Raw genomic sequence first — 26,471 nt, 5'->3', positions numbered from 1 at the left:
CCGGTGAACGTGAGACTGGGCGAGAAGCTAATCAGATTGGTACTTTGCATCTAGCAGGTACCACTCGTTGGAGCTCCCATTTCGATTCTATTTGCAGCTTGATAGATATGTATGATGGAACTATTAATGTGCTCGAAAACATTATCATTGATGGCACCTTTACTTAAATGCGCGGGGAAGCTGGTGGTTCATTAATAGTGATGAAGTCTTTTGATTTCATTTTTATTTTGCATTTGATGCATAAAACTATGGGGATCACAAATTTGCTTTGCCATGCCTTGCAACAAAAATCTCTTGATACCATAAGTGCAATGGATTTGGTCTCTACGACTAAAGAACTTTTCCTGAGATTGAGAAGTGATGGTTTTGATATTCTTCTTTCGTATGTAAAATCATTTTGCACAAGATTGGATGTCGATATACCGGAGATGAGTTCTCGTTATAAGCATTCTAGTCGTTCATACCAGAAAAAGGATACCATCACAGTTGAACATCATTTTCATTATGATATATTTATTGTTGCAATAGATTTTCAGTTGGAAGAATTAAACTCTAGATTCAGTGATGAGACAGTTGAACTTCTAATTCTCAGCTCTGCTTTGGATCCAAAAGATAATTTTAAATGGTTCAACATTGACAATATTTGTATTCTCGCTGAGAAGTATTATTTCGAGGACTTCACTGAACAGGAAATGCATCATTTGAGGTGTCAGCTACAAAATTTTGAGCTCGATGTAGTTTTTCATGAAGATTTTCAGAAAATGTCCACTATCTCAGAATTGTGCCGAGGGTTATTTGAAACAAAAAGTTACAACATTATAATTTGATTGACAAGTTGATCCGTCTAGTTTTAACTTTTCATGTTTCCACGGCAACTACGGAGCATGCATTTTCGGCTATGAACCATGTTAAAACAGTTCTTCGTAGTAAAATGGGAGATTGTTTTCTGATAGATTCTATGATTATCTACATTGAGAGAGAGTTTGCTTCAAATATAGGCTCAGTTTCTATAATTGATGAATATTATACTTCGAAGAATCGTAGATCACAGCTTCAATAATAAGATTATGTCTATACAGATTATCTGTGTATATTTTAGTCTAAAAATATTTAATTTAATCATCTAATATACTAAATGAATGGTTTTAGAGATATTCGTTTTATTTGATCTTCATTAAATTTTCTTGCAGGCGATGATGGAGATATAATATTACATTGTCAATGTTTTGTCAGTTCCTGAATCTTACGAGTTCAATAACCAAAATATTGAAGATCTTGTTAATGAGAAACTTTTTGAGACTACGATGAACATGTATCATAGTTATGATTTTAATTGTTATGGATTATTTTGTTTTTTGTTAACAAAATTTAGCCCGGGTAGATTTCAAATCTTGGCTCCGCCACTGATGATGTCCTCGCCCCATGGCTAGGAATCCAATTTCATCGGCCATTGTACATGGCCTTATGTTCCAAGATTTCATGAACAAAAAAAATATTAAATCATTTAGTCCAATTGAACTTGGTACCGTTGAGTCGAGCTAACATCTTCATCGATTTCAACTTCACAAAATACTTAATTTAAAACTATTATCATCACAATCTGGTCTTTCTGAATTCAGTTCTATCTAAGAGCGGATCTATAGTGTGGTCTAGACTGGATGATAAGTAATTTGTTACTACAAAGAGGCTTCACTCACCCATCTAGCCTAGTACCGTGACTGAAAAGCTCACTCCGATTTAAGTTTATTAAACTTAATTAATTATTCGCACCTTATTTGAGATTTCAAGCAATTTTAAGTTCGTTAATCATAGAAAATAATCAACCCTTTAATCTTTGAAACCAGAAATTTCATGATTTCTTTTTCAGTTTAATCAATAAATTTACATTAATATCTTCGTATTTAAGTTAGTCTACCCAAGTATAGAATCCTTGTTCTATACATGTAAGGCTCTGTAATTAATTATCTGATATTTGACATAATTATAATAATTTTTGAGTTGTTTAATTTAAATAATTATTTATGATAAATAAATTTAAAAATGTGTTAAAATATGTATTTTGAATATTGGAGTTAAAACGATAAAAAAATACATCGGGAATTGAAATAATATACGAGAGGAAAATAAAATAGAAAACTAAGATTAACTGACACGAGTTACTATTTTCAGTAATCAATATGCAATGCATACACACATATATACAATTTACTTTACATTCATCTTTTCTCTTCAGCTAACCCAAATCTTGTCGGCCACCTCATTCCTTCTGCTAGACATCACGTTGTCTTCACTATCACTCAGAATCAAAGCGCCGACCATTGTGAGTAGTAGCAGGAGAGAGGGCGGTGCATGTTGAATCCGGTAGAGAGCATATCGAGCATGGTAGAGGACTGATCTGATGCGTGTTCTTCCTTCTCATTTACTTTTTTACTATTCAATAAATCCCAACTGATTTTTTTTGATAAACCATTTGTTCAACCAATTTCAGTAAGTTTACTTCCACACAGCTCACACCGACTGACTTACTGAGAATTCAACTGACAATAACAAAATTTCGGTGTTGTTAACCCAACCGAAATATTTTTGAGATAAATTTATTCCCTCTAAATTTATTTCGATCCTGAAAAATGGTATCAGAGAGGCTTTGTCTCTGAACACAATATTATAAATGGAATCATTCAACCAGATCTCAATGTTCTCTAAAGAAGATTTTGATGACTAGAAGATCAGGATATAGGCTCATCTAGCTGATCAAGACGAAGATATGTGATACTTCATCACAGACATACCAATAAAGATCATGAAAGAAAACACTGTTATTGTCATTTCTACTTTTGCTCCTCAGATGATTGAAAAACCAATGATGAAATAAAGTAATGAGGACAAGAAGAAGGCAAATATGGACAATTTGGCCAATGAAATATTATATATAACTTTGTATAAACTACCAAATATTTATCAAAATGTGTCTCGCTGCCGAATATATATGGGATAAACTGATACAATTATGCGAAGGTATTAATCAAACAAATGAGAACATACTTTATGTGAAAATCCAAATATTTAATAGTTTCAATTTGAAGGATGGAGAATCCGTGTTAGACGTAGATGAAAAAGTGAGCAATATTATTACTGAAATCGCAGCTCTTGGGAAGGAATATGGAAATAGAGAAATAGCCTTGAAAATTATGAGGGCACTCCCGAGAGAATGAGATATTGGCTATGCGAGAATCAAATAACCTTATCAAGCTTGAACTCCACGATATGTTTGCAGATCTCAAAGCATATGAATTCAAATTGGAAACAAAAACTGATGGTGAACCTTCAATCAAACTTACAAAGGCTCTGGTTATTTCAACTACTGAACAAAATGCCTAAAAATAAAAGTGAGCTGAGCAATTGAGTAATGATACAAAGTTACTGTTTGTAAGGAAATTTGAGAAGTCTTAAGAAAGAATCAAGGTAATTTCAAAGTCCGAGCATACGAAATCATCACAAGAAAAAAAGTTCATCAATGAGGACAACACATGTTTCAACTAAGGGAAAGTCGAGAATTTCATAGCCGACTGTCCCAAGCCAAATATGGATGAGAGTAGGTCAACTAACAAAGAAGATCGATTTCATGACAAGAAAAAAAATCCCAATGATGACAGGTGTTGCGTATTTTCCGCTCACAAGCGCACGATTTTCAAGTGTAATATATGTGAGTAAAGTATCGTTCCCACGAGGAGTGTGTATGTAAAATATATAAGTGATTGTAATTAAAATAGTCACGACTTTATTTAGAATAATCAATAAAATGTTTGATTTACTGAAATGAATTAATAACAAATAAATATTAATCTAATCACCGAATCGAGAATTATCAATGATAGAAAATATCTAGATGAGTGATTTCACTAAGTTCCCATGATAATATTACCGGTTGCATTTATTCGTGAATTCCAATTATTTAATGGCTAAGAACGCTTAATTATTTTATTCTCCTTTTCCCAAGCGACGAATAAACTGTATCATTCAAACTTCGATTCAAACATTTCTAATACGAATCTAATTTTAATTGATATATGCAAACGATATTCTTACCTAGGCCTCGCTAAAGTTATACGTCTTCCGAATGATATAAATATTAAACGATGCGTCTCTAATGATCTACATTCATAGTCCCTCTCCCGAGTTATAGAATTAATCAGACAACAAACAATTTATGGCTAGTAAATTACAGTCGAATAAAAAAAAAACACAATTAAATCAAAAGGAATTCAACCATATAAATAACCACATCAAATTATCATATCCAGAAAGTTACATCATTCTTTAGAGTGAAAAATTAGTTTATAACAAAATCTAAACAAAAACAAAACATGTTTGAACGACTAGACATCGCAACGAAAGAAAATAAAAAGGAGAAAGATGAGATGACAAATCAGAAGTGACTTCTATGTCCCCAAATTCGTCGTTCTTTGTCTTTGTAATCCAGTCTTGCGCTCCAATTCTTCTTTTCCTGAGTGTGCTCTGCGTCTCTCGTTGATTTTTCTCTCAGCAAAAACGGACATCTCTTATATCTAGGTTTTTCCTCCATTTATTCACGCGTGATGGCCCTAGAATTTGGATTATGCACACCTCTTGCGCGCGGTTGTGCGTGTTCTTCCACGGCCGCGCGCAACCCTCTATTAATCTGCCTAGCATTTGCGCACGCGGCTGCGCGTGATGTGGCGCGGCTACACACAAGATTCTGGACAAGTGCGTTCGGTCGGGGCGCACAGCTGCGCGTGTTCTCCCGCGACCTCGCGCACGCTCCTGCCTATCTTGCTGCACAGGTGTGTGCGCCATTGTTGCTCACTTTGGCTTCATGTACACTTTTTTCTTAGTCCTGTATTGACATTCAAAACAAACCAAAAAAAACATAATTTTGTTCGAAAATAACATAATCAAAATGGATTATTGTATAAATTTAGTGCAAATCTTGCACTTATCAACAAGAGGTCATTCAGAAAGAAAGAAATCGGTAGGTGCTTGCTGCTGAAGATTGAAAAGCCAAGTGGGCTGACTCTGAGATTGACTCATTAGAGTGAGACCGATTCACCAGTAAAAGTGATGAAGAGGTGGTACAGTGCCTCATAGCAGTTTGGCTTGACCAATAACTTTGGATTAGTAATTAACAACAAGGTCCTTCACAGTTTTAGTTCTTCTTGTTCATTGTTCTGCATACACAAATTAAATCAACTGGTATCCCAATCCTATTTGGGTTCAAACAGGATTAGTAACTTGAGAACTCATACTTGGATCGGTTTGACAGCATGACCTTGTTGTTTGTTCTGGAAGGGTTGTGCAGAAACATGTGTGTTCAATGCTTGGTGTGTGTGTGAAATAGAATGTTGTTTAGTCTTAATTAATTAAATACTCGACTTTTGCTTCATTTTAATTATATTATTGTTTTTGTTTGAATTATTAAAATAGGATCATTGGATAAGACTTTATTCATATTTATTAAAAATGATTGTACTTTGTTAATTCAAATTTATGTTGATGATATTATATTTGGATCCACTAACTCAAATATCTGCGATAAATTTTCTAAACTAATGCATGATAAGTTCGAGATGAGCATGATGGATGAACTGAACTTCTTTCTAGGACCGCAAGTTAATCAGTTTGAAATTGGAATCTTCGTCAGTCAGGCAAAGTATGCCAAAGAACTATTTACATTTTTGGAAGGAGTCGTGTTCAGTAGCAGCAACCCCCATGGGCTCATAAGTTAAACTTGATAAAGATGAAGTGAATATCAGTCGAGGTAACATTGTATCGAGAATTTATAGGTTTATTATTTTACTTAACTGTCAGTCGACCTGATATCATGTTCTCAGTTTTTACGTGTTCATTTTTCAGTCTGATCCAAAACAATCTCATTACTCAGCCACAAAAAAAATCTTAAATATCTTAAAGAAACTCAAAATTTTGGATTAAGTATGCTAAAGACTCATTGTTCAATCTAATTGATATTTTGATGCACACTCTGCAGCGTGTAAGCTTGAATGGAAAAGTACAAGCGAATCATGTTAGTTTCTTGGAGACCGACTGATTTATTGATTCAGTAAGAAGCAGACATCAATTAACACTTCTACTACAGAAGCTGAATACCTAGATGCTGGGAGTTGTTGTGCTCAACTGTTGTGGATTCAACAACAACTGGAGTACTATATTATTGAAGCCCAGGAATCATCAATTTTCCGTGACAATACAAATGCAATAGTCATCACATACAATCTAGTTTTTCACTCACAGACTAAGCATATTGACATTCGTCATCACTTAATTTGAGATCATGCATCGAAAGAAAGATATTAGATTGGAATACATCTCAACTGAACAACAAGTAACTGATATTTTCACCAAACCTCTCTCAGAGAATAAGTTTTTTTTATTTCAGAAATATTTTAGGACTTATTAATTTATCATGAATTTTGGGGGGGAATAATGAATAAATTTTGGGGGGGAATAATGAATAATGAAGCCCTACTAATGAGACAGTTGTTTAGCATTTTTTAAAATGTTCAAAATTTCTCATCAACAGCGTGACACATATCCCGTGTGTTACCAGATCGAAAGTCGCACATGTTAATTAATTGAAATCCTAAAATATTTCGGTTGACCTTTGCATCTTCTCATTCAAAACATATTTGTTTTCAAACTTCTTGCTCATTTTCACCTCAAAAAATCATCTAATTTCTATCTTTAAGAACTTATTTTAGAGAATGAAGCTCCAAAAACTCTTTCCTATATAATGAACGCTCTTGCTCATCTTTGGACATCTATATGGATGAGATAAAAATTTCTATGCGGGAGGGATAGTAACTGAAGACAAAAATATATTGATGCCTTGGAGAGAGGACATTTGTTTCAGTTGCCCACTGAAGGACTAATTGACTTCTCTCTAGTACTTCAGCAAGCAGTTGAGGACATAAAGCTAAATTTTTCTGTATCCAATGAGATTATCAAGATTTCTAGAAAAAAGAAAGAGATGAAGTTGGAATATCAACTTCTGGATGATGTTGTGTCCAAGCAAATTCTGGAATATCAACTTCTGGATGATGTTGTGATGATAGCCATTGCTACATGACTCAAGATTAACTGGTCACTCATCATGTTTCAGATTCTAAAGGTGATGATTCAAAAAGAGAAACAATCAGTTGGATTCGACCACAGTTGTTAAAAGTGGCCGCCTCAGTCGCTTAAGCGCAAAGCTCGGGTAAATCAGTCAATTAAAACCAACAAATATAAGGGTATTTTTGTCATCTTTAGTATTTTAGGGAGTTTAAAAAAAATTGGATGTAAGGAGTTATGATAAATTTATGTTTTGGTTTAGATATTTATCTCCAGAAATAAATCTATTCTATATACTTTATGGATTTAACATGTTAGTATTTTTTTCTACAGACCTAAATATAGTAAATTTAGTAAATAATTAAAGTCATAAATAAGAGAAAATTTTAATTTTATTTATTTTGATAAATATTTATTTATATTAGTAATAGTACATTAATAAATAAGTGAATGTTTGGTATGAATTTGTGTAATATTTATCGGTCAATAGAAAAATAATAATAAAATTATTTTATAATAATTATTATAAAAAAGGAAGAGAGATCTATCATTAGTATTTTTTTTCGATATTATTTTTATTATTATTTAGTAAATACTATTATTTATGTTCTATTTAAAAAAAATTTAAAAAGAAATTGTAAAATGAGATTACTTCTTTTTTATTATTTCTGTACAAAAAGATAACAAATTATATTTTATTTGACTATTAATTTTAATGGTAACTTCATTATTCTATTTTTAATTTTTTTATAAATAAAAACTTTCAGATTTTAATTATGAACATGTAATATGTAATATGTGTTTATATAAAAAGTGTTCAAAGAAGACTATTGTTTGCACAGAAAAATTGTGGCGTGCCAGACACAAAATTGTGCTAAATTTGTGATTAATCCGACTTCTTCTAATCAAGCATTGTGGGTTCCGATTTAGTTGTTGCTTCTAACTCCCTCGGTATAGCCACAAAGCTACAAATTTAACTGAGCAATATGATGAAAATCGTAGGAGAAACTCACGAACAACATCTAATTTAATTAAGCTATTATGAATTGGGATAAAGATTTTACAATTAAATTGGAAAAACCGAAAGAATATGTTAAAACTTGAAGGAAACTCTACTTGAAATATGCGATATCATTAAGCTAAAATTAAGAGTGCTTTTTGCTGTGATTTTGTTGATGAAATTATCGAGAGAGTTCTTATGATGTTTTGTCTTCTTTTTGTTCATTCCTCCAAGTAGTTTAACCCAACTTCCACGATCATTGGTCGTGGATCATGGATTAACTTCTTCCAAAATGCGAGTCAGATTCTCAAATTCCCAAATACTTTAACTCCTTGGTCTGTCGTTTTTCTGAGTTTTCAAGACTTGGCTAAGAAATGAGGGGAGGGAGCTCTATTTATAGAGCTTTTTGTCAGTGTGAAACCGCATCCTCTTCTTCGTCAACTTTGTCGCACAATTTTAACAAATGCACCTGCCACAATAAATGTTGTGTCTGCCACCAACCACATTAGTTTGCTGACATTTATCCTACATGGAGATTTAATTGAGAATCAAACACATTTTAACACATCTTTTCATTCTCTGCTGTTTATGTTTTCGCTAGGCCACTTCAGGATCTACACTGCTCAAATTTATCAATGTTTACTGGCTTGGTCAAAACGTCGATTATATTATCTTTTGTATGGATCTTGTATCTATCCACAATTGTTTCCTTTATTACTTCTCTCACAAAGTGAAATTGTACTCTAATGTGTTTAGTCCTGGAATGAAAGGCTGAATTCCTTGCGATGTGCACTCTAACTTTTACAAAAGAAATTAATCTTATCTTGTTTGTACTTAATCTCCTCCAATAACTTTTAATCAATATTGTTTTTTTTTTGAAAGCTTGAGTAGCTGCTTTATATTTTGCTTCTGTTGTATATAACGCCAAAACTGTTTACAGTTTTGAAACTCAGCTTATTGTCCCCCTTCAAATGTAAAGACATAACCAGTAGTAGATTTTCTCTTATCAAGATCACATGCCTAATATGAATCAACATAGCCCATGAGTGTAAAATTCGATCCTCCAAAACATAATGCAACATTTGAGGTATTCTTAATGTATCTATGGATCCTCTTAATTGTATTCCAATGCTCTCATCCAAGATTCATATACTGGCTAACTGCTTTCAGAACTTGTGCAATGTCCGATCTTATACAGATCATAGTTCACATAAAACTTCCCATTGCTGACGCATACGATACTCGAGATATTTTCATCATCTATGCTTCACTGTTAGGACATATCTCAAAGAATAACTTGATTTAATATGAAGAGGAGTCAAAATTAGCTTACTATCTTGCATGTTGAAGTGTTCAAAACTTTCCTCAGGATAAATTTTCTGGAAAAGACAAATATTTATGTTGCTTATGTATCGGTGAACTTATATCTCTAGAATCTTGTTTGTTGGTCTCAAATCCTTCTTATCAAATTTCCTAGCCAACACCGCCTTCAATTATTGGACCTGATCTTTGTTGGGTCTCTATCAACATATCATCCACATACAACAACAAAATGATATAATCATCAACATATCTCTTGAAATATGTACAAGGATCTACACTATGTTTGTTGTATCCAAGGCTCATAATATAGGAATCAAATCTCTTGTATCAATACATTGGCTCCTATTTAAGACCGTATAAAGATTTGTTCAACCTACAAACCAAGTTATCTTTTCCTTTTTCCACAAAATCTTTTGGCTAACGCATATAGATTTCTTCTTCAAGATCTCCATGCAGAAATACCTTTTTAACATCTAGCTGTTTTAGATGTAGGTCAAACACTAAACACAATGTCAACACTACTCACGTAAGCCGAACCACGGGAGAAAGTATCTCATTGAAGTCAATGCCTTCTTTCTGAGCATACCTTTTTACCACTAATCTGGCACGATACATCTCTACTTGGTTATTGTCATCACGCTTGATCTTATAAACTTATCTGTTACTAATGGTTTTCTTTCCTTGTGGTACTGTAATAAGATACCAAGTTTTATTAATACCTGACGATCCAATTCTTCATGCATTGTTGTCAACCACAATGATACATCCGAGCTTACAGTAACTTCATGAAAACTCGATGACTCACCATCCTCTGTTAATAAACAATATACAATGTTTGGTGGTCTTCTGTCTCAAGTCAATTGTCTCACTTTGAAAACCTCCTACTCAATATGTTTTGTTCTTCGTGGTCCAATATTGTTTCACAAGAAAGTTGATCTTTTTCTGTTTTATTTTCACATGAATTATAGTGGTTTCTGAATTCAGTGTGTATTTATCTCTTTTTACTTAATTTTTCTCGAAGATAACATCCTTGTTGATGATAAGATTGTGGACAGCAAGATCCACAAGCAAAACTCATTTACTCCATTGGCATAAACCCAAGAAGATACACTTTCTAAATTTAGAATCCAACTTTGATATTTCTTGATCATTATACAGAACATGTACTGGACTTTCAAATGTATACAAATGAGAATAATCAATCAGCTTCCCGGTCCAAATCTCCATAAGACTCTTCAAATCAATCGTCACTTAAGGAGAACGATTGATAATATAACAATCAGTTTTGACTGCTTCTACTCAAAATGACTTGGCTAAACCCGCAGTCCTCAACATGGTTCTTCTTTTGTCCAACAAAGTCATGTTCATCAGCTCTGTTACTACATCCTCTTGAGGTTTGTAAGCAATCATGAACTGTCTTTTGATGCCTTCATGTTGACTAAATGCATCAAATTCATCAATGGTATATTTTTTTCATTGTCAGTCCTCAAACACTAGATTTTTTTCCTTTCAAAATCTAGTTCAATATGCGCTTTTGAAATCTTTGAAAACTTGAAAAACATCTGATTTCTTCTTGATTTAATACATCCAACATCTCTTAGAGAAATCATCAATGATTAAGACAAAGTATCTCGCTCCTCCTAGGGATATAACTTGTGCTTGCTAAACATCAGAATGAATCGGCTTCAATATGATTTTTCTTTTGGCAGTAGAAGTACCAAACTTTATATATGTTTTTTTTAGTGGTAACACAATTCTCATAAAAGGGTTGATATTTTGTAAGCCCCAACATCTGCTTCCGTTTTGAGAGAATTTAATTCTTGTTTTGACATATGTCCGAGCTTCTTATGTAGGGATGGCATCTTTCCCCACGGGTTTAGGGCCCCGCGGGGAAAGCCCGAAACGGGGATGGGGATCTCCAATTTTTTCGGGTTTGGGTTCGGGTTCAGGGATTTAAAAAAATCCCCGATGTAATTTGGGGCGGGTATGAGATTATTATCCTCATCCCCGAAATCTCCAAATTCGCCTCGAAAATAATATCAATAATAAAATACTAGTATTATTAATATTAATAATATAATAATATTATTATTTTTTAAAATATTAATAATCTTATTATTATTAATATTGATATTTATATTAATATTAATATTATCTCTAATAATAATAGATAATAATAAGTTTTGATTTGAGAAAATCTCTGAATTCGCCATCGTCTTGACATATTAATATTTTTGAAACGGGGATGGGAAGTTGATCCCCGAAGTTTCGGGTTTGGGGATTCCCCGAACCCGAAAAATGGGGATTGAGGCTGGTATGGGGGTGGGGATGGAATTTGGGGATGGGGATGGGGATGAGGATGGCAAAACCGCCCCTTATGCCATAACACTTTTAATTTATTCCATAACCAATAGATACAACAGCTAGTTCTGCAACTTTGTGTATTTCTCCCAAAAGTACTTACAAATTTGTAACAATTTTTTCCGTCTTCATAACCACAAGCGCTCCTGATGCGAAACCTCGTACGAATGAGAAGCAAACACGATTATCGAAATCGCATCCTCGACTCAATAACAAACAAGGATCGATTTGTTGTCCCGATCTTTTGAAACAAGTAACGGTTTGTGATATTCACCTCTAAGTTATTAAAACTTAGCAACAAATATCAACGATAAAACAATTGAATTTCAAACGAACCTTCAAAGATCTTGTTTTGACAATCCGAGTGAAAAACAATCGACAAACGCCACAAAGATGCAATCTTCGATAAGTTTGATTTGATTTTTAAGACAAAGTTTTTGCCTTGTAAAGTTGAGCTAAATCTCAAGAACTTTGATATATCATTCAATTATTTCGTTCAACCTTGATACAATGCATATAAATACAATAAATAACAAGAAAGTTGTGTGAAAAGGCTTAAATAAGATAACTAGCAAATTTGACACGGAAGTGCGCGCGGTGGCGCGAGATCTCGCGCTGCATACTGCCTTATTTTCTTCCCTGGGCGCGCGGTAGCGCCGGATCATGCGCGGGGGCGCGCGCTATACTGCCTTCATGCAACACCCGGCGCGCGGCCGCCCCGGAACTCGCGCGGTGGCGCGCGCGCCATGCGCGCGGCCGCGCAAAATGTGGCGCGGGTGCACGTCACCTGCTGCCCATTTGCACGCGGTTGCACGAGATCCTGTGCTGGTGCGCGCATGCTGCTGTCCTCATGGTCATTTAACACTTGAATAACATTTCAAACACTTCCATTGTTGTGTCCATGTTCCCCAAGCTCTTTTATTTTAGACATCCAACTTGTAGGTCCTTTTTGGTAGCTCATCATGAATCCTTGAAGTGCTTCTTTAAACTTCTTGCTACGTCCCCTCGTTATAGGTCCTTCGGGCACCTCCAACGACTCCCATGTTTTTTTTGGTGCTTGATCAACCACGTTTGCATCATTCTCCCCTTCTTGAAAAGGATTTGTCCTCAAATCTTGATCATCTCCTACATCAAACAAGGAAAGATCACTAACATTAAAAGTATAACTAACATTGTACTCACCTGGTAGATCTAATTTGTAGGCATTGTCGTTGATCTTTTCAATCACTTGAAATGGTCCATCACCCCTAGGTAAGAGCTTCGAACGTCGTTTTTCTGGAAATCTTTCCTTCCTCAAGTGCAACCACACCCAATCTCCCTTTTCAAAAACCATCTTTTTCCTCCCCTTATTGGCTTGCTTCGTGTATTGTAAATTCTTCTTCTCGATGTTATCCTTGACCTTCTCATGCAAACTTTTAACGAATTCAGCTTTCTTTTTGCCATCCATGTTCAACCTTTCACTCACAGGCAAAGACATCAAATCCAAAGGAGTTAAAGGATTAAAACCATAAACAATCTCAAATGGTGAATAATTCGTAGTAGAATGCACGCTACGGTTATAAGCAAACTCAACAAATGACAAACATTCTTCCCAATTTTTCAAGTTCTTTTTGAGTATAGCACGCAAAAGTGTTCCTAGAGTTCTATTAACAACTTCCGTTTGTCCATCCGTTTGTGGATGACATGTAGTAGAAAACATCGGTTTAGTGCCAAGTTTAGCCCACAAAGTTTTCCAAAATTAACTCAAAAATTTAACATCACGGTCAGATACAATTGTCCTAGGCATTCCATGCAACCTAACGACTTCCTTAAAGAACAAATCCGCAATGTTTGATGCATCATCAGTTTTGTTACAAGCAATAAAATGTGTCATCTTAGAAAATCTATCAACAACAAATATTGAATCTCTCCCCTTCTTAGTCCTCGGCAAACCTAAAACAAAATCCATAGAAATATCAATCCAAGGTTCACTAGGAACAGGAAGTGGTGTATACAAGCCATGTGGTTGTGTTCTAGACTTTGCTTGTCTACAAGTAATGCATTTTTCACAAACACGTTCAACATCACGTTTCATATGTGGCCAATAAAAATGCTCATGCAAACAACTCAAAGTTTTAGCCACACCAAAGTGCCCCATCAAACCACCACCATGTGCCTTCCTCACAAATAATTCACGAATCGATGACTTAGGAATGCACAATCTATCTTCTCTAAACAAAAAACCATTATGCAAATAAAATTTATCATGTGGACCATGCATACATGTTTCAAATATCTCCTTAAAATCCTCATCCAACAAATATAACTCTTTCACATGCTCAAATCCCAAGATTTTCGAATCCAAGGTAGAGATTAGTACGTACCTCCGTGATAGTGTGTCGGCCACTACATTATCCTTACCTTGTTTGTATTTGATTATGTAGGGAAATGTCCCTATGAATGCCACCCACTTGGCATGCCGCTTGTTCAGTTTCTGTTGTCCCCTAAGGTACTTTAGAGACTCATGATCGGTATGGATCACAAACTCCTTAGGCCTCAAGTAGTGTTGCCACATCTCCAAAGTCCTCACAAGCGCGTACAACTCCTTGTCATACGTTGGATAGTTCAGCGCTGCTCCATTGAGTTTCTCACTAAAGTACGCCACTGGTCGTCCTCCTTGCATCAAAACACCACCAATATCTACACCTGAAGCATCACATTCAATTTCAAAAGTATTAGAAAAATCAGGCAAAACAAGTAAAGGCGCATTAATTAATTTTTGTTTAATAATATTAAAAGACTTCTCTTGCTCCTCGTCCCAATGAAATGGAACGTTCTTCTTAATCACTGCCGTCATCGGTGCAGCCAGTGTGCTAAAATCTTTTACAAACCTCCTATAGAAGCTTGCAAGACCATGAAAGCTTCGAACTTGACTAACATTAGCAAGTGTTGGCCAATCTCGAATAGCACTTACCCTATCCTCATCTACTTGTATCCCCTGTGAACTTACCACAAAACGAAGAAAAACAAGCTTTCTTGTACAAAAATCACATTTCTTAAGATTAGCATATAATTGTTCATCCCTAAGTGTTATCAGTACAAGTCTTAAATGTTCACAAGAATATCATCAAAATAAACCACAACAAATTTTCCTATGTAAGCACGCAAAACATGATTCATCAACCTCATAAAGGTACTAGGAGCATTAGTTAAGCCAAAAGGCATGACCATCCACTCATATAACCCATATTTGGTTTTAAATGTCGTTTTCCACTCATCACCTTCCCTCATTCTAATTTGATGATAACCACTTTTTAAATCAATCTTACCAAAAATACATGCACCATGCAACTCATCTAACATATCATACTTGATGGTTATATTATTGATTGCCCTACAATCCACACACATACGCCATGAACCATCTTTCTTAGGAACTAATAAAACAGGTACAGCACAAGGAGACATGGACTCACGCACAAAACCCCTATCTAACAACTCACTTACCTGTCGTTGAAGCTCATTAGTCTCCTCCAGATTGCTTCTATAAGCTGGACGATTTGGCAATGCACTTCCGGGCACAAAATCAATTTGGTGCTCAATCCCCCTCAATGGTGGTATTCCTTGAGGTAGTTCATCCGGAAATATATCATCAAACTCCTGCAAAAGGGAAACAACAATGCTCGGAAGATTTCCGGCTATATCACTTGTGTTAAAGAGAATCTCTTTGTACAGAATCAACACAAGTGTATCATGTGTGTGCAACAATTGTTTCATATCACTCTTTTGGGCCATATATATTTTCTTTTTAGTCTCTTTCCTCTCATTTTCTTTTTCCTCATTTTTCTTTTGTATGGCTATCTCAATTTTTTTATCACTTTTGTTTTTAGCCATTTCATTTTTCTTTTCAAAGGTCATCTCACTTTTTAATTCACTCTTTCTTTCGGCCTCGTCCCTTTTTTTCTTTTCTCGTTGGTCCTCCATTATTTGTTTTGGGGTCAAAGGAAGTAAAACAATGGGTTCTTTCTTGAGTACAAAAGAATATCTATTTTTAAACCCATCATGTGTCACTTGTCTATCATATTGCCATGGTCTCCCTAACAAAATATGACAAGCATGCATTGGTACCACATCACATAACACCTCATCAATATACTTCCCAATCGAAAACGCAACCAAGACTTGTTTGTTCACTTTCACTTCAGCACAGTCATTCAACCACTGTAGCTTATATGGTTGAGGATGTTTCAAAGTAGGCAAGCTCAATTTTTCAACCATCTCAAGACTAGCAACATTGGTACAACTTCCTCCATCTATAATAAGATTGCAAACCTTGCCATTGACAAAACACCTAGTATGGAATAAGTTTTCCCTTTGGTTTGTTTCTTCTTCTTTGACTTGGGTACTCATTATACGCCTAGTCACTAACGCTTCACCCACAACTGCCTCATATCCCTCATCAGGATCCTCTGATGCAGGCATCTCATCTTCACCCTCTCCATCATCTCCCTCACTATGAGATTCATACTCCCCATAATTATTCAACACCATCACCCTTTTATTGGGACATTGGCTAGCAATATGTCCAACTCCTTGACACCTAAAACATTTAATATCTCTAGAACGATTAATAGGAGTTTCAGGTTTACCTTGCATTCCCTGCTTAGGCGCCTCCTGTTTAATGTCAACTTTGGGCTTGACCACTACCTTGCTTTCTTCACGTTTAACAACGTTGGAACGCCAAGGTGTTGATGTATTCCCAGCTTGTGTGGTACGGCCAACTCCTCTCCTCTTGAGTTGTTGCTCCACTTTTATCGCCATGTGCACCATTTCATCTAGATCCAAGTAATGTCTAAGCTCCACTTGGTCTTGAATTTCCCTGTTCAAACCACACATAAAACGAGCCATAGTAGCCTCACTATCCTCATCTATGTTTGCTCTAATCATGACTACTTCCAACTGTTTATAGTAGTCCTCAACACTCTTCACACCCTGTCTCAAGGTTTGTAACTTCTTAAACATTTCTCTATAGTAGTGATTTGGTACAAACCTCTTCCTCATTACGCTCTTCATTTCAGCCCAAGTTTCTATAGGTCGCTCATTGCATCTTCTTTTAGTGGTCACTAATTGATCCCACCAAATAAGTGCATAATCAACAAATTCAACCACGGCCAACCTAACCTTTTTGAGTTCAGAATAATGGTGACAATCAAAAACAAATTCAACTCGCTTTTCCCATTCTAAATAAGCTTCAGGGTCTGACTTACCATGGAACGACGGAATTTTCATTTTAATGCTTCCTATGTTACTATCTTCCTTATTCCCATCATTGTACCTACCCCGTACGGCTTCTCTTCTTCTCCTACCAAATCCTCCTCTACTTCGTCCGCTCCTACCCCAGTTCTCATTTTGACTTTCCTCTTCTACACCCAAATCATAATCATCCTCTTCTTCTTCAACTGTACCCAAACCTTTAGGCTTAGATTTATTTTCACTAGTGCTAACCTCAAGCCTATCCAACCTCTCATATAAAGGATCCAACTCAGCCCTCATCATTCTACTAAAATACCCATATAACGCCTCCATTTGAACCTTAGACAACCCCTGATTCGAACTTTCTCCTACTTTCCTCTCCATTTTACTTTTAGATTTTGTACCTGCAAGAAAATGTTAGTAGAAATAAATGATTTTCCTTACCCAAATTCTTACGATCACTCCAAAGAAATAACACTCGCACTCAAATTTTTTTCACTCGAATTTGATAGTTCTTTCAAAGATGTGATCAATCTTTATATTTTTTTGTTATCAAACTAAAAAGATTCAACTTGTGAACACTTGCAACTGTCTCACTTGGATTGCACAAAAACAAGAACGATAGAATAACACAGAACAAATTTTTCGAGAATTTTGGATTATCAAATAACAAAGGATGATAGAAATAACGCAGATCGAACAAAGGATAACACAAAACTGAAATAGAACGAATTTTTGTTTTTGTTTTTGGTAGATATGACAATAGAAACAAAAGGATACCACAGATCTGAGAACAGAATGAAATTTGAGACAGATATGAAAAATAACAACAACGATAACTTACTTGAATTCAATGAGTCAAAGCTCTGATACCAAATGATGCGAAACCTCGTACAAATGAGAAGCAAACACGATTATCGAAATCCTGCAAATTCAGGTGGATCCATCCTCTTGAAAGCAGTAAATATCCCATCAGGTTCCAACCGCTTGAGCCACTTGGCCTCTCCATTGGCCTCTACCTTGACCTGTGCCTTGCAAACGGAGCAACTGTTGGATCTGCTCACTGTGGACCTTAGCTTGCTCTTTCAATAACTTGCCGAACTCGTCGACAACTCTAGATGAAGAACTATCCTCACCCTCTGCAGCTTTTCTCTTAGGAGGCATCTACTCCTACAATGTGCTCACACAATACATATCAACCAAAACAATGAATAGATGTAGAAGAAGACATACCCGGACTGTTGAAAGTAAACGAAGTCATATGCATTGGTCCGAAGAACGTTGCTCTGATACCACTTATGTAACACCCTCTCGACTCAATTAATAAAAATCACAGCGGAACTCTAAATAAAAATTTTGCTTGAAGGGAGGAAGGATTTAAAATACATTTCAATGTACAATCAAAAGTATATACATGATCCATAAAGTGTTGCACCAAAATACAAAATATTATTTTGATCATGTATAGCAAAATATCTTCTTCCTTCCATCTTCTATGCATATGACATCGGCTCCAATCAACATCCTGGTCCGTCGCTCTTATCTGCATCACATGAAATAACTGAAATGAGTATAAAAACTCAGCAAGTGGAACTCTTACATAGCAATGGATACATACCATACTCTGAAAAACATGACTTTGAAAACATTGAATACCATCAACTCTGAAACATAAATATCATAGCATGAATAACAATAACGATGGTATTTCTCTTTTCTCTGATGGATTGATATCTAAATAGTATCTCTGTCTCTGTACCTATATCCCATCGATATACATCGATAACTCTGAGGGATATAAGCCTATGGTCGTTGATCAACTAATTGCATGCAATCTCTGATTATGTATCTATCAATCCATAAATCATTTGAACTCTCTCTTTGGCATTTTATCAAACACTTTGCATACTCTTTCTCTTGTATTCCTTTTTGACATAATTGAGACATAAATTGCCTCTCATATACAACAAAGTGTATTAATACATAGCATGAATGAAATTGAAGGGAATAACATGTTAAAACCATTGGAACACAATACATATATTATCATGTGAGCACAAGGAATGAAATTCCACTTACAACCAATAGAACCCTTGAATATAATCTCTTGGTACACAACCTACAACAATAAACCATGTATTGCACCATTATCATCTCAATAATCACAAACTCATACTATTAAATCCATAAAACTAACACAATCCACAAACTCAATACTTCTCCCAACACCAAAACCAAGAAATAAACAAACCCATAAGCTTACCTTAACTCCTTGAACCCACAAGAACCTTAATCTCACCACAAATAACCAACAAGAAGCTTGAATCAAGGAAATGAAAGGAAGAAATGTAGAAACCCTAGTCTCCCAAGAGCTGAAAACGAGAAATGAGGGAAACGAATGAGAAAAAGTGAGCTAACCCATGCCTTATATCACTTAAATCTCGAAAACACGTTTCTACTGTACACGGACCGCAGGTGCGCTAGCTTCTTCACCGCGGGTGCGGTGTGCCTTCGGCGATACATCAAAAAATCCATAAATGACGACCGCGGGTGCGCTCTGCCTACTGGAAAACATCACAAATTCTGAAACAAGAGACCGCGGGTGCGGTAACTTCCTGACCACGGGTGCGGTCTGTCTTCGGCAACTCGACCAAAATTCTGAAATAACGACCGCGGGTGCGGTCTTCTTTTGAACCAACAATACTCTTCGCAACTAAACTGAATCGCAACGTCACTTCTCTTCATATATTGGAAATACTCTCAACAAGAAAGTTGCACCTCTAAAACATATCTAACCACTCCAATTGGCCTCATACCAATCGGCTCAACATACAAATTACCATGAACTAAATCGCAACGACGCTACAATATAACCACACAACATCTATAATCAACAATACTATAAACCATAGATCACAACTCTTAACTTCTAAACTATGCTTAAACTTGACCAAATAGTCAATAATCATACGAAATCTTAAACCGTACCGTTCACCAGGCTTGGATATTACATATTTTCCCATTGAGTTTTGCTATTTTGTACCTTCCCGACATTATGTCTACAACAACTTAGTAGACTAGAAAAAATAATTCCGTCTTAATAAAAATCTCAAAAAATCTTTCTGATGTGGAAGATCAGCCAAGACAGCAACCACAGAGCATACTCGAAACTTTAAGAAATTTTAAACCAATGGTATGTACCACTTGGTAGTCCCAGATGCGACATCTTGATATATAAATATGAAAATAAAGAATAAGACATCGAGATTTACATGAAAACCCACTAAAAATATTGTGGTCAAAACCACAAACAAGATGAAACGATTTCCATTATAATATTTTGTGAGTTACAACATCTCGGTGTGTTTCCGAAAAGAACACATTCTTTTAATACAAGAGAACAAACATCTCACAAATATTATAAAACTTAAGCATTCAAATGCTATAAAATGAGAGAAAAGAGAATTAAGAACGAGATGCTAAGAAATGAGGTGTGTAAGATCTATTTATAGAACTTCTCATCCGTTTGAAAACACATGAAACCGCATCTTCTACTTTATCAACTTTGCCGCAGAACTTTGACAAATGCATCGACCACTATTGATATTGTGTCTACCACCTACCACATTAATTTGTTGACAAATTCTGATCCCTAGACATAAGACGAAACATTTGAGGAAGAGGTATAGAAACATAGATGTGATATTCCTCGTCTTCACTATTTCTTTCCCAAACTCCTCCAACCAACATATTCTCTACGACATATCTTTTTCCCTATAAAGTATATATTACACATTCTCATTTCCTCTCAAAACTCTCCAAAATCAAAAACATTTTTGCCCTTTTATTCATATTTTATACAACAACGAGCTTTTATCTCGTCAAATGGAATTAACTATATCGATCTCCAAAATCGGTGCTCTACGGCCATCCTCCCTTAGCCGCTATCTATACAACACCACACAATCCTTTGTTCATATTTTGTAAATTAAATAAAATATTTCTTGAAAATCAGAAATAATATATGCGTTTATATCTAACCCACTTTAATTTCACTTGAATAATTAAGTGATAAGCGTGGACTAAATGGAAAAACAACCATTCAACTACTGAAACCAATTATCCAGAATTCTTGCATAACTATAGGGACTGAACACAATGCAGAAGCTAATTATGATGTTGCTATCTCATCCAGAAACTCCTGAAGTTCTTCAATTGTAGCATTTAACAGCCCTACAAAATCAATAGAAATAAGCTAGATATTCTTGGTATATGTATAAAATGAAGGTAAGTAACTAAAGACGGTCTCTGCAACTTTGTTATGGTAATTACCATCTTGATGGATTTTTGCGCAACGCGTCACCGGATTGAAATTCTTCTCCTCTTCTCCTTTTCAGGTTCCCCAGGCGTGGGCGAAATTCTGACGCCATGTTTATCAGCTCTGCCCAAATCAATCAAGAAGGTGTTCATCAGTGCAACAAAATCATTATCTAGCAAATTTGTAGCTTTTCATTAAATGATTTAAGTAATGATACAGTGAAATTCGAGTCAAAGGCAAAAACTATCTCAAGTTCAGATAGCCTATCCAACGCAATCTAGTTTTTGGACACCGATAGGTGGTATCCATGGAGGAGACCTTGCACCACCTTTAAGGTATACAAAAAGTATTGTTCCACAGTGAAAATCGAGACTTCGAGGAAATTTGTTAGCTCCACAAAGCTACAAAGTAATGTCATCTTTCTTCGTGGTCAGACACTAGTTATTGCTACCTTGGAACATTTCGGTGGTATCATGCGTCTTGTACAACTCAAATGCTTCATCAATCAACCCAGCAGAGTGACAGCTTGAAAAAGACTGCTTCTCCAGTGTGCGAAGCTCTCTGTTGAGTTCAGCAGATTCTTTTCCAACCTGAGTTTTAAATTCAAGTTTCATGAGCAAAAATGTAAAATAACCAAACTATGAAAGAAATGTTTGTGTCGCAGGTTACCAGAGCAAGTTTGTCACGCAAAGATTTCAACTGCGCGTCCAGCTCTGTGTCAGTAAGAGCATCAACGTCTGGTAACTCGTCTCCAGATAATTCATTCTAAAATGTCAGTTTTTGAAGGTATTTAAGAAATATCAAATCGTGCGATAGACGGATGGTATCATCTTGTTTGCATGAACTATGACAGCAGCTTTGAGCATATAACATTACAGTCTTAGTTCCACATACTAATGAACTCACCTATCACATCATAATTTTAGTGAAACAGTGCCATGACCTAGTATGCAGGTTAGATAAAAGCAACACATGCCTTGAAACCTCAACCAAAAATCAAACACATGCCTTGAAACCACAACCAAAAATCAAACGGGGGGGGCAATCCCAGAAACTGCGTTTAGTACCATTTTGTAGAAATCACAGAGGCAAGACCGCGAGGCACCACTTGCCCTCAAATGTAACAGAAACTCGAAACAATAATTCAGAATTTCTTCAATTTCAGACTACACCAAATCAATTCAATGGAGTGTAACATTTGAGTTGAGGACTAGAATGTTATGTCCTAGAAGTTAATTTCTCTAAACTACTTGAACTTCCTTCAAAGACATTTAAGTCGAATCGCTACACCTACGGATTTAATGCCATTTACAAATTTGCTGAAGTTTTCATTTTGTAAATAATATAAGTTGAAAGATACTCCAACACCCACTAAATGACGGCAATGTAAAATGTCTCAGCCAAGAAATATATGCTTCTAACACCTTTCAATCAATCCAGACAAGACAAATAACATAAAAAAAATTTTAAAACCGAGAATGAGAAAGACATACGGCTTTTGGCAGTGAAAATTCTTCTGGCACACAAAAACAAAAGCGAAGAGTGTATTCTTCCCATTTCTGCATCCGCTGGTCGAGGCCCAATTCGATCAGTTTCCAAATCTCAGCCACCCCCTACCGGTGCAACAAAAAAAATCCATAGAAAAGGTAAAATTATAAGCCATAACATTTCGAAAAAACCATCACGCACCCCCAAGAGCATAAATTCAACAAAAAGAAAAAAATGCGTTAGTCCGAAAAACCTTTGTTAGTTCCTCGGATCTATCTGTGCCCTCAGTTTTCAGCAGCGTAGAAGCCTCCCTGTACCGAAATTTTTTTAAAAAAAAATAAAATGAAATCAAGTAACTTCAGTTGAGTACACGACTCGGCAAACAGAAATTGGCGAGGGGATTACTGGAGGAAGTGATCAAAAGCCTCTTCGAGGACCTCGTCGACAATATCAAGGACCTCATTGATGAAGAGCTGAGGGCTGAGATTCAAGGATTCAAAAATCGCCTCGCCTTTGCTTCCTTCCATTAGAGACAAACCTGAAATTTCTCCAATTCCCGCCACAAAAAAGCAAGCTAAGCACGTGTTCCCTTCAAATTTTGAGGGTCAAAAATATATAATCTTACTATTTTAATAATAATAATAGCTAAACACCTTGAAAAATCGTGATGATCCATTTTATGTTTAGACTAAATTATTCTTCATTCAAAATTATAATTACAAACCATTGCTAAAGGAAATTTAAACAAAATATATATATATATATATATATATATATATATAATGTTTTTTTTTTAAATTAAATGTTAAATAGTGATATATTTAATAATATTTCAATTTTCAATTCTACATTCAAATAACAATGATCATACTCAAAAAATTAATACTCCTTATTATTCTAAAATAAATAGACAAGTTGAACTAATTAACATAGAGATAAAGTAAATTTTAGTGACATGATATTATATGATATAATATAAATATTGCAAAGGTAGCAATATCAAAAGTTTATTGCAAACGTTAACAATACTTGTGAGATATTATGTTTTTTTTACTTATATTGTAAAATAAATATTTTTATTTGAATATTCATCTAAATTATTATTTTTATGTTAGAAGTATGTCAACATTTAAACCTTTTGATATCAGCATTTAATTCCGGCATAACAAAAAATCTAGATTGTACAAGTGTATGTTATTGCAAAATATCAAATAAATGAATTGTCGTAGAATGTTCAATTGCATATAATATATTTTGATTAAATGTTGTTTTATTTGTGTTTCACATATATAATATAGTTTTACCAATAAATACCAATATCTAACAATAATTTTACTAAATTCCTAGCTTATTAGGACGCAAATTATTGATTTGGATTGGAACATCACAATCGGGATAAACATTTGTGATTTTGGATGTTTGATTGTAAGAATTTTTTGGAAACTTAAAGAGTCATACGTAAGGACTTTCATTAGACATTGTATTTAAAAAAAAAAAAAAAAATTGAAAATGACAAAATATATTTTGTTAACTTTTTTATGGTGCAAAGAGAATTGGTTGGATTGAAGGATATGATCTAACGAATACATGACAATATATACTTTTTGAAATTTTCTAAATGTATAATGTGCAATATCTATTTTCGTTTTACAATATTAATTTTTCGATAATTTTATAGAAAGACATAGCAGCAAGAAGACAAATAGAAAAAAATACATTGTTCAAGTACAGATGTTGCTTACATAAAAAAATGACATTCTCTTATATTTCTTGACTTAATTGTTTTCTTATGTCAACAGAAAATAATAAGATGTATCGATGATGATGATATAGAAAACGATACTACACAAATCACATAATATAAATTTTTCAATATTAATTTAATGTAATAGAAGAAATTCTTTGAAATATATGGATGTTACTCTTGCAGCTCTAAAAGTTTCGTGAAGATCGAGCAAATCAAATTCTAGTTAGATTTTGGCTGAATACAAAATGATTATGTTACATAAATTTTTGAATAGTAACTGAAAATGGGGTGGTGAAAACACGATTCAAATTGAAGTTGAATATTTTATTTATTATCTATTTATTAGGTATTCAGTTTCAATCATCACTAAATTTTCTATACGGATGTACGGTCTATACATTCATGTACAATATCCAAAATTCTTGTATAAATTGATGTAAGTTCTAAAAATTCGTTATCATATTATAATATTCATATCAAATTATAAATGTCCAATATTCATTCTATAAATTGATTAAACAACATTTCGAATATCTAATATTATGTTATACGCAATGCGTGTATCTCGATCACTAATCTTTATTAATTTCAAACGTGACACTGCCTGATTATATATAAAAAAAAGGAGTGGAGAAAAAATATCTCAAAACATAATTTTTTGGATAGCAGTATATGACACCACATTACATATTAAATTTAATTCCAAATAAATAATAAAATTTAAATTATGACAGCACCTTTCAAAATTTGAAATTACGCCGCGAATCAAATTTTATTTCAAGTTATGAAATGTGCCGCAAGTCCGCAATAAATGTGACATTCTATTTTTTATTCTTAAATTTAATTTAAATATTTTTAAACTTGTGAATGGATTTTTTTCCTTAAAAATTCAATAAAATTCGAAATTATTAATTCTATTAGAAATATAAAAGTCAAATCCTCACCGTAAAATCGCAGTTCATGAACGGTAACAGGAATCGTCATGGAAAATTACAATTAAAAGTCGAGATCTTTTAAACGGTTGACCTGACGATTCTAAACCATGATAATTATTTCTATGTTCCAGTCGGTCCGACAGAGGTCGGGTGAAACGATCTCGATTTTTATTCTAATCTTAAATCTTAAATCTTAAATTACTAAGTAATTTAACATAATCATGAATCATAATAATTTAACAATTTAAAATCTCAAGTGCATAAAATAAAATCATAAATTATCGACTAACCAAAAATCCTAAATCGACCTTTAAAAATATCAACTAACAATAAAAATAAAGCATAAAATATCTCTAATAAAAATCATTAACATAATCTTTAAATCCTTAATCTAATAAACTAGTTCGGAAACATAAAGACCCTCGAGTGTGTACTACTGCACTCGATCTACTCAGTCGTCACCGCCTTCTATAAAATTATCAAATCCTGGATCATACAAACCTAGTGAGTCTAATCATACTTTTATTTAAAATAATCTTTTAATCATAAATGAACCATTAAAAATCATTTATGCATAATTAAATCATAAATCGTAAAATCATTTTAAAATAACTTTTAAGCATAAATAAATCCTTTAAAATCATTTAAAAATAAGCTTTGATCGTAAATAAATCATTTTAAAAATATCTTTAATCCTCGTCATAAATCATATATTATAAGAATCATTTTTATAATAAGTTTTCAATCATATATTATTTTAGGTGAAGTTTGATCCTTGAAAGTGACTAGCTTTTATCCTTTGGTCGACTGCAGTCTTAGCTCCACATGACCCATGGGGTGTGCACTAGATTCCACCGTGGAAATACGATCGTCGGGATCCTTCTGGGGCCTTGGCCCGTAATGGGTTCCCTCTGGGGCCGTGGCCTTCACGTGATCCCCACAAAACCATATATCATATTCTTT

The 26,471-nt window shown here is 34.5% G+C and overlaps 2 protein-coding genes and 1 long non-coding RNA gene across 3 annotated transcripts in view; 2 read left to right on the top strand and 1 right to left on the bottom strand.

The window, feature by feature from the left end:
* Positions 1–248: 248 nt before the first annotated feature.
* LOC142528297 (uncharacterized) lies at positions 249–827 on the top strand. Its single transcript, XM_075633341.1, has one exon. The coding sequence runs from the start codon at positions 249–251 to the stop codon at positions 825–827; it is 579 nt and encodes a 192-aa protein (XP_075489456.1).
* Positions 828–12,743: 11,916 nt separating this feature from the next.
* The window catches only part of LOC142529527 (uncharacterized), an 83,794-nt gene continuing 70,066 nt past the window's right edge, over positions 12,744–26,471 (top strand). Inside the window, exon 1 of the long non-coding RNA XR_012815920.1 lies at positions 12,744–12,795. This is a non-coding gene — a long non-coding RNA (uncharacterized LOC142529527). The remainder of the gene's footprint in view (positions 12,796–26,471) is intronic.
* On the bottom strand, positions 20,508–23,409 carry LOC142529245 (protein MIS12 homolog). The gene is made up of 6 exons (XM_075634719.1): positions 23,232–23,409; positions 23,080–23,137; positions 22,832–22,951; positions 22,008–22,103; positions 21,790–21,928; positions 20,508–21,461 (listed from the first exon to the last, which is right to left on the bottom strand). The coding sequence occupies exons 1-6, from the start codon at positions 23,351–23,353 to the stop codon at positions 21,349–21,351; spliced, it is 648 nt and encodes a 215-aa protein (XP_075490834.1). The 5' UTR covers positions 23,354–23,409; the 3' UTR covers positions 20,508–21,348.

Source organism: Primulina tabacum, chromosome 16 (genome assembly GCF_025594145.1).
Source record: "Primulina tabacum isolate GXHZ01 chromosome 16, ASM2559414v2, whole genome shotgun sequence".
Classification (NCBI taxonomy): domain Eukaryota; kingdom Viridiplantae; phylum Streptophyta; class Magnoliopsida; order Lamiales; family Gesneriaceae; genus Primulina; species Primulina tabacum.
The sequence above is the reverse complement of the archived record's forward strand: the minus strand, read 5'-3'. Positions and strand labels throughout refer to the sequence as shown.